General features: G+C 38.5%; 1 protein-coding gene across 1 annotated transcript; it reads left to right on the forward strand.

Annotated features, from left to right (window-relative positions):
• Positions 1 to 5,276: 5,276 nt before the first annotated feature.
• On the forward strand, positions 5,277 to 6,602 carry LOC147728771 (uncharacterized). The gene is made up of 2 exons (XM_086963860.1): positions 5,277 to 5,709; positions 5,995 to 6,602. Exons 1-2 carry the CDS (start codon positions 5,277 to 5,279, stop codon positions 6,600 to 6,602), a joined length of 1,041 nt encoding a protein of 346 aa, XP_086819986.1.
• The last annotated feature ends 3,202 nt before the right edge of the window (positions 6,603 to 9,804 follow it).

Below are 9,804 nucleotides of genomic sequence, written 5' to 3' on the forward strand. Positions count from 1 at the left end.
CCTTTTTTCTCAGCCCCCCCTTGACGAACCCCCACCAAATTTTCAGGGGCTGCTCAGAAACAAAATGTGCCATTTTCCTGAAAATTTCAGCCAATTCCGTCCACAAACGCCAAAGTTATTAGACATAGAATTTTCAAAAATCCCATAGGGAATTAATCCTAACTATATATACCTACTGGCGATAGCCAGTAGGTAATATATATATATGTATATATATGTATATATATATGTATGTATGTATATATATATATATATATATATATATATATATATATATATATATATATATATATCCAAACAACAAGGGTTGCCCAATGCAGAGAAGCCTCACAGGTAGGTTTAGTGCTTTATTTGGAGCAAGTTTGCAAGCGCTGGACAGGAGTCTTCACCTAGAAATTCAAGATGCCTGACGCGTTTCATGCGCTAGGCGCACTTCTTTAGAGCCAGAAATGGTTCACTGTTGCTGATCATCGTATCTTTATAACTGCTCCGTCATGCTAAATGAGCGTTGACGCTCCTCAGGCATTCTGGTCACAGTAGTTCATAATTGTCTGCTCCAGTGAGTTCATTTGCAGCAGTGAAATGGATCCAAAAAATGAAAGCCACAGTGGGTTGAGAAGGCTTCCAATCACAGCGTCCTGCACCGTGTTACTTCTCCGCACAACCTTCCTCCCTTTGAGTGCTGCCTCCCTGGATGCAGCACGGGTCCACATAGTAATGGCGGGGCTTCTCCCCGACCCGGGCTGGCCAGTCTAATCCAAACAACAAGGGTTGCCCAATGCAGAGAAGCCTCACAGGTATGTTTTGAATAGGGCTTTATTTGGAGCAAGTTTGCACGCACTGGACAGGAGTCTTCACCTAGAAATTCAAGATGCCTGATGCGTTTCGTGCGCTAGGCGCACTTCTTCAGAAGCAGAAATGGTCTGCCGTTGCTGATCATCATATCTTTATAACTGCTCCGTCATGCTAAACAAGCGTTGATGCCCCTCAGGCATTCTGGTCACAGTAGTTCCAAAATCCATACGGGTTGCCAGGTTTTTCATACGAAAACGGGACCTGTGATAAGGTCTCCGGTGCTTCCTGCTCCTACGTGTGGGTTTCCGAAACCCACACGGAGGAGCAGGATGTATGGATGTTGGTCTTTAAAGAGCACATCCCCCTTTCTTCAGAAATTCGTTGGCACTACGGACTGCCCGCTAACGGGGGCCAGGACAAACTTTTGTTCTTTTATCTACACACCATTGCTGCTAGACTATGGAACAACGCTCCGAAACAATTCTTTGCACCTTACTTCCATATTATTCAGGAACACAAGAGTTATACTGTCGACAACATTCCTGCTGCACCGGTATTGAAGGTGCAACCATATTTTGGATCATCAGATTAAGATGATCCCATTCAATGCCCTGATGAAATTCCCAAGGCACTAAAGGGAATGAAACGCGTTGGCTGTGCCTGTGTATCTTAAAAAGAGAAAATAAAAGAGCCCATGTAAAATTCTCTATGTAACGGCCATCCTTGGCACTGGATGGTGAGTGGTTGCACCACACGAATTTAGGAAACAGAAGAAGTCGATGTGCTAAACCTTGGTCTGCTGCTGTGTGCTTTGGTTTTTGTATAATTTTCAGGGATGTCATAGTTAAATGGACATTTCACTCTTACAAAACCATTGAAATTCCCCCGTCATTTTTAGTTGTACTAGCTATAACTCACAAGCCCGCAATCCACTGCTGATAATGTCACATATTACATCATTCACGACTTGGTCAGTGACATCACTGATGACATCTCAAATGACATCACTGATGACATCACTGAAAAAGTTGTTTTGAATTTTTTTATTTGAAGACGTGTCTTTCAATTTTTCTTGATGTTTATTTTTCAATTTCTAGATCATGGAAGACAAACATGGGTTTATCAGATCAAGACCAGGAGTTTGTAAATGAAGTGAGTGACAAATCTTGGCCTAACATTTGTATAATGCAATGCTCTTTCCTATTTTGCTTGCCAAATATAACCTCTGATGATTGCGTTTCATCCCCAATCCTATTGAGAACAAATGTTTTTATGTACATTTAAATTAATCTTGGACATATGTACAACATATACATTTTTAACTCTTTTTTCACTTTGCAGAATTACATAAATCAGCAGCAAATTGCCGAGGTTGAAGAAAAGTATATGCTCCTGTTCCAGCTGATTACACCGATGTCTCAAATATGGCATTTACTAGTTGTCTGAAGCCATGGAGATCTACACATTTTTAACAGACAACTTTAAGGTAAATACTCTCAATATGAGTAGTCGACGAAGTTAAAAAGTAACAAATATAAGTACTTGAGGGTTTTTGTATTGTCTGATATGGTCCAATTCACACTTCTACGAATGAGTCTGATACAGGGTGGATCTCTGTATAACTAAGGGATGATTAGGTTTTAGGATGGCATACAAAGCTCCCAACCTCATTACTTTTTTCTCTTAAAGCGTTCCAAATTGGGGACGAATATTAGGCTGTGCAATAGAGGTTGATGGTGTTGCTCCACTGGTACTTGAGCCTTCTCATGAAATTGAAGGAGCCTCTTTCAATATCCTTAACTTTTCCCTTCCAAAGTTGACCGGATTCTTAGTCTGCAAGTCCTTCCGCATACTTGCAGTTCCACACCAGTACTCTTTATTGGGGTCTCGTCTTGAAAGCAGTCTTGCATATCCGGCAAGAAACCAACCAAAGCGGAGTTCAATTTGTGAACTCTGTTGGCCACAGCGTTTACACAAGGTAATCAGAGTGGCCTAGATATACAATACCTCCAACCAAATGCATTAGAAATAAAAGAGCTCATTTACAAACCCCTTTCGCCACTTTTGCGTCACTTTCAACACATGAGAAAAGTAACACAAAAGTGGCACAAGAGTTTTGTAAATAAGCCCTAAATATTGTCCTGCATAATGACTTCATCTCTCACCTAATTCTGTCTCATCTGTGAATCCTTTTAAAGACCTGTTCATCTGTAATATAAATATAACGCAGTAGTCACTTCTATACAGACACCGTTTGAATGCAAGCCTATTAGATAAGTGAAATCTATCAGGTACACTGCACACATTAAAAAAATAGAAAATATCGTCAAGGTTGTAAATACCTCTGTTACTTGCAAATGTTTCACTGCAGTAGACAAAACTATGACCCACAGATAGACTTTTGGCATCTTGAAGGTAGATGTGCATCTATTCAGATGAGTTGTGGAAATGAAATGGCAGTTTGAAAGTAGGAATTATGAAAAAAAGTGGTTGAGATTCAGTGCACTTTAAAAAACAAGAAAAGATTGGTGCTTTCTTTAAATTCACCACTGAAAATTAGGGTGCATGTTTTTTTGTAAGAAGTCATTTTATTGGTTGTGAAAAAGTCATTGAAAGAAACATTGCACATGATTAGCTAGTACATTGAGAGATCAAACACCCTTGCTGGATTCTTTTGCAACATAGTATGTTGAACTTTTCAACTGTGTGCTGGGTAAGGTGGGAGTTACCATGGTAACAGGGTGAATGAGCATTGGGGGGATGGGTGAATATTATGTGAGTTTCAAAGTGTTGAAATGTGCAGCCAATTAAAATGTGGTGTTTGGATTTGAATTTGTGTTGGAAAAACTTTCATTGGTTATGTACAAGGTTATGGGTTTGAAATCCGAGGTAATCTGTGCCATTATTCTAAGGCTGCAGTGACAGAAACATTATTCAGAGATTCTGCTTAAGAAAATCTGGTGTGTGTGACTGACACTGTTCTACATCTTCCAAAGCATTTTTAAAGGTGAGTAATGATTCTTTTAATAAAGATAGACTGCTGTATGTAGTATGGGGAAGATTAAGAAGCATATTGTGCTTCTTTATTCCTGCATTGTGTCATGTTTTTTTGTAATGCAGTTTAAAAATTTAATAGGACATATTTGAAATGTATTTTGGAAATGAGTTAGGTTTCTGCCTTGTTTTGTAGCGGTTAGTCAAATGGGCTGTGCTCTGTGTTAAAAATAATTTACACATGAAAATGTTTTCTGGTAAAATGTCTGGCTTTCAAAATGTGGTCAAAGATGTAACATCCTGGTCATGTGCCTAAGATCCCACTGTGAATCAAGCTTGATTATAAATTGATCTGGGTGAATAATTTGTTTATTTGATGTGTTTAAAAATATGGAAGTACATATTTTCTTAAACTCAGTTAGGCTTTAGTATATGTAGGTGTAGGGAATCTAAGGTAGCATGTCTGTTAGGCATCTTACTTCTCAAATACGGTCTGAGCTGTGCAATCAAGATCCAGGGTGTGCTGTTGAAATTAAAAAGGAATGTTATGTCTTGCTTATATATATGTGGTCTGTTTTTTGTCAGTAGAGACAGTGAAATAGTATGAGCAGAGACTCACATACAGCAGTTAGAGACAGACTTGGTAGATTACATGAAACATCCTGGTCATGTGCCTAAGATCACACGGTGAGTCAAGCTTGATTTAAAATTGATCTGGGTGAATAATATTTTTAGTTGATGTTGGTAAAAATATGGAAGTACATGGTAGATTACATGTGCCTAAGATCACACTGATGGCTGAATCAAGCTTCACTCACAGTGTGATCTTAGGCACATGACCAGGATGTTACATGTAATGAGAAATGAATGTTATGTCTTGATTATATATAGGTGGCCTGTTTTTTGTCAGTAGAGACAGTGAAATAATATGAGCAGAGACACACATACTGCTTGCAGAAACAGACATGGTAGATTATATGTAACATCCTGGTTATGTGGCTAAGATCACACTGTGAGCCAAGCTTGATTTTAAATGGATGTTGGGTGAATAATTTGCTTACTTTGTTTTTTTTTAAATATGGAAATACATGTTGTCCTAAATTCAGTTAGGTTTTAGCATATGTACTAATAGGGAATGTAAGACAGTATGGGGTAGATGTATCAAGAAAATTGTTTGCGATTTCTTAATTGCGATTTATTGCATATCGCTATTAAGAATTCGCATATTGGGATGTATGTAAGTTTCTGCGATTTATTTGCGATTCCTTATATGTCGCATTTTTTTTGCGAAATAATTGCGATTTCTAAATATGCGAAAATCGCAAATTAAGGAATCGCTAAAATGCGTGAATCTGCTGCTGAAAACAGAAAAATAGCTGAGTCATAGTCAGGAACTGAACTTGATTAGTTCCACCTGTATGCCTGAGCCACACCCAGTGGCAGTTGGAAACCTGTTTGGCTGGTGAGAAGACCTGTTTTACTGCAGAATGGAGGCAGGAAATTCAGAAGCTGGGCCCTCTGCAGAGAAAAGGAAAAGGAAACAGAAGTTTTCGGAGAGGGAGGTGGAGACCCTGGTGGAGGAAATGGCCTGCAATCATGAACTTTTATTTGGGAAACAGGCTAAATATGTTCCTGACGTAAGGAAAAGAAAGATTTGGCTAGAAATCCAAGAAAAAGTGAATGCGGTTGGAGTTATCCCAAGATCAATTGAGGAGATTAGGAAGCGTTGGTACGACATACGGCTGAGGGCAAAGGAGAAACTTGCTGAGAGACTGAAGGAAGCAAATAAAACTGGAGGTGGAACAGTAAATATAGACCAGCCAACCCCACATGAGGAGCTTGTGGAATCAACTATACAACATGAAAGTATAAGTGGGGTGTCAACAATAGACAGTTCAGAGCACCAAATTGCAGAAGAAGGTAAGATGGATGCAAGATTGATTAAATTTATATGTATGTTGTTTGTGATGTTCTGCATGAATGTGTGCAATTACATTGAGGGTCTTCATTGCTGTTTGACGTTAAGTAACTGCTTTGATTTTTCAATGTCCTAAACATATTTCACTTTATTACACTTTGGCTTCTAATAAGCCAATGATTAAATTTAAAAATTCCAAACACAACCTGTTGTTTGCATATTTTAATGGTTATAGAGCAGACAGACAGACAAGCAAAATTCTAATGTGCCTCTTTCTTTATTCTTAGATCATGTTGAACAGTCACATGATATTGATGGAGGGCAATCTTCACAAGAACATATTACAGCCCCTGAAGAACGTAATGGCAATAATGATGTTGAATCCATTACTTTTACAAGATGTAAAAGAAGACCTGTTGCACAACTGCAACCTTTCCAAGACACAGACGAGGAACCTGAGGGATCAAGAAGTAGTGTACAAGTGTCAGAAGATGCAGTTACTAATGTAGAAATAGTTAATGATTCTGCCAGAAGAAGATCATACTCTGTCAGTACCACCAGACAGAACAGGGGTGAAGTAATAGAGACATCAAATGTATTTGCTGGTTTGGAGCACAACATGCTTAAAGTACAAGAAAAGCAGCACAAAGCACTGAGGTCCATCAATGCACAACTGAATAAATTAAACAAAAATAATAGCAACATGGGTGATGGCATGAGGCGCATGGCTGACTCTTTAGACAGACTCTGTGTTGCTTTTGAAAAATCTGAGTCAAATAGAGCCAGAGATTCACGTAGACATAACATCAAGCTACAAAAATACCACTCTGCTATCAACAGACTATGCACTGTAACAGCACAAAGCAATCGTCGCAGCATTGCAATGCAACGCTAGGTCAGTGAGTGCTCAAGAAATGTCGTAAAAGGGCTGGACAAGGTTTCACATTCCTTTGAATTATTAAAGACATGCAACAAAGCTGCTACTGCTTTCTTTGAGCCCATTGAGACTGAGGACACAGGAAGTAGAAGCAGCAGTAACCCTACACCTACATTGGACACCACTGCCCACAGGAGTGGAAGGCAAGTGTCTCCACAGACATCTGTGAGGAGAAGTGGGCCAGGGCAACGAAAAAGCAGCAGACAGGGCAAGAAGTGACAAATATTTTCAAGAATCTTGCATGGAAATACCATGTTACTGTAATGAAACAGTCATTGTTGTAAGTCCTGTGAAGTAACAGGTTTCATTTTTCAATTGCATTTATAACTTACTAGAAATAAAATGTTAGAATTCACAAAACAGCTGTGAAGTTTTTTATTCTTACCTAGAAATAATTATTGGTAATTTCTGCACGTCTTTGACGACCAGCAACAGCTCCTAACCCAGTACCACATCTTCTTGGTGGTGGTACATCATCATTGTCTGAAGATTCAGGGTCACTCACTTCACATTCAGTTCCTTTCCTTATAGCCATGTTATGTAACATTGCACAACTTGTGATTATTTTGCAACACAGGGATGGTTTATATTGCAAAGATCCACCACTTTTATGGATTCTTCTGAATCTGCTTTTCAAAATTCCAAAAGTTCTCTCAATGACTCCACGTGTAGAGCGGTGTGCCTTATTGTATCTTCTTTCATGAACATTTGTTGGATTCAGGTATGGGGTCAAGATAAAGTCACGAACAGCATACGCACTGTCTCCTACATGGTAATGTGAAAAGTTGTTACTTTGTATTAAAAACTAGAAATTTAAAAACAAGATCATTTAATTTTAGAAAGTACTTACCAAGCAGAAACCCATCTCCAAATTCACCAGTACTCAAACGGGCATGTAATCCACTGTGTCTAAACATATATGAGTCATGAGTGCTTCCAGGGAATTTTGCAACAATGTCAGTAATGACATACTTAGCATTACACACCATTTGAATGTTTAAAGAGTGGTAACTTTTCCTATTCCTATAAACATGTTCAGTTGCAGCAGGAGTAATGGCAATATGTGTACCATCTATACATCCAATTACATGTGGAAAATGAGCAATTTGATAAAAGTCATACTTAGACATTTGGATATCTTGTGGAGTGCTGGAAAGGTAGATATGATGGTGCAACCTGCTCATCATTGCATCCAAAAACACCCTAAAAAATCTTGAAAAAGCACTCTGGGATACTCCTCCTACCTCTGCAATCACCCTTTGAAAAGATCCAGAAGCAAGAAGATGCAGGGAACACAGTACCTGCACATGAGTTGGTATTGAATGTGTCCTGTGTGTCTCATGCTCTAAGAAAGGCTTTAACTCCACAATGAGGTCCAAAATGGTATGTGGATGCAGTCTGTATTTCTTAAAAATGTCTTCTTCTGTCTGTTGAAATAAGGTAATCCTCAGTCTGAAAATCCTTTCCTGCCTCTGTCTCCTCTGTGCAAGGGCTTGAATGCGCAGCCTTCTAGCTATCAGGTAAAGTGCAGCCATTGTTCTCTTAAAAAAAGCAGTTGGGCCTTTCATTTATACTTTCAAAAATTTTTACACCTGATTTGAGTTAGTGTTATTTGCGAGTTCTTAAATTGTGAATTTGCATTTTTCGCAAACTGCGATTCCGTAATACATCTCATTGCGAATTCGCATCATTTTAGCGATAATCGGAAATTGCGAAACATGCAAAATAGAGAATCGCACAAATAATTCGCAGAAAACTAAAAAATCGCTAATAAGGAAACGCAAAAGGTGCGAATTCTAAATTAGCGATGCGAAAAATCACATACATCCCAAAAGATGCAAAATGTACATTTGCGAGTCGTTGAGCCCGAAATTCTGCGAATTTCGACCATAACGAATCGCAAAATACTTGATACATCTAGGCCTATGTCTGTTAGGTGTCTTACTTCACAAATTGGGTCTGAGCTGTGCAATCAAGATCCAGGGTGTGCTGTTGAAAAGAAAAAGGAATGTTATGTCTTGCTTGTATATAGGTGGCCTGTTTTTTGGCACTAGAGACAGTGAAATATTATGAGCAGAGACACACATACTGCTTGCAGAGACAGACATGGTAGATTATATGTAACATCCTGGTCATGTGCCTAAGATCACACTGTGAGTCAAGCTTGATTTTAAATCGATCTGGGTGAATAATTTGCTTAATTGATGAGTTTTAAAAAAGAATGGAAATACATGTTTTCTTAAATTCAGGTAGGTTTTAGCATATGTACTAATAGGGAATGTAAGGCAGCATGTCTGTTAAGGGTCTTACTTCACAAATAGGGTCTGAGCTGTGCAATCAAGATCCAGTATGTACTGTTGAAATGAAAAAGGAATGTTATGTCTTGCTTGTATATAGGTGGCCTGTTTTTTGGCACTAGAGACAGTTAAATATTATGAGCAGAGACACACATACTGCTTGCAGAGACAGACATGGTAGATTATATGTAACATCCTGGTCATGTGCCTAAGATCACACTGTGAGTCAAGCTTGATTTTAAATGGATCTGGGTGAATATTATGCTTAGTAAATGTTTATAAAAATATGGAAGTACATGTTTTTTAAAGACATGGTAGATTACATATTACATCCTGGTTATGTGCCTAAGATCACACTGATGGGTGAATCAAGCTTCACTCACAGTGTGATCTTAGGCACATGACCAGGATGTTACTTGTAATGAGAAAGGAATGTTATGTCTTGGTTATATATAGGTGGCCTGTTTTTTTGCCAGTAGAGACAGTGAAATATTATGAGCAGAGACACACATACTGCTTGCAGAGACAGACATGGTAGATTATATGTAACATCCTGGTCATGTACCTAAGATCACACTGTGAGTCAAGCTTGATTTTAAATGGATCTGGGTGAATAATATGCTTAGTTGATGTCTTTAAAAATATGGAAGTAAATGTTTTTTAAACACATGGTAGATTGCATGTAACATCCTGGTTATGTGCCTAAGAACATACTTATGGGTGAATGAAGCTTGACTCAGTGTGATCCTAGGCACATGACCAGAATGTTACATGTAATGAGAAATTAATGTTATGTCTTGCTTATATATAGGTGGCTTGTTTTGTGCAGTAGGGACAGTGAAATAATATGAGCAGAGACACAC

The sequence above is a fragment of the Lissotriton vulgaris genome, chromosome 3_1, assembly GCF_964263255.1.
Source record: "Lissotriton vulgaris chromosome 3_1, aLisVul1.2, whole genome shotgun sequence".
NCBI classification, from domain to species: domain Eukaryota; kingdom Metazoa; phylum Chordata; class Amphibia; order Caudata; family Salamandridae; genus Lissotriton; species Lissotriton vulgaris.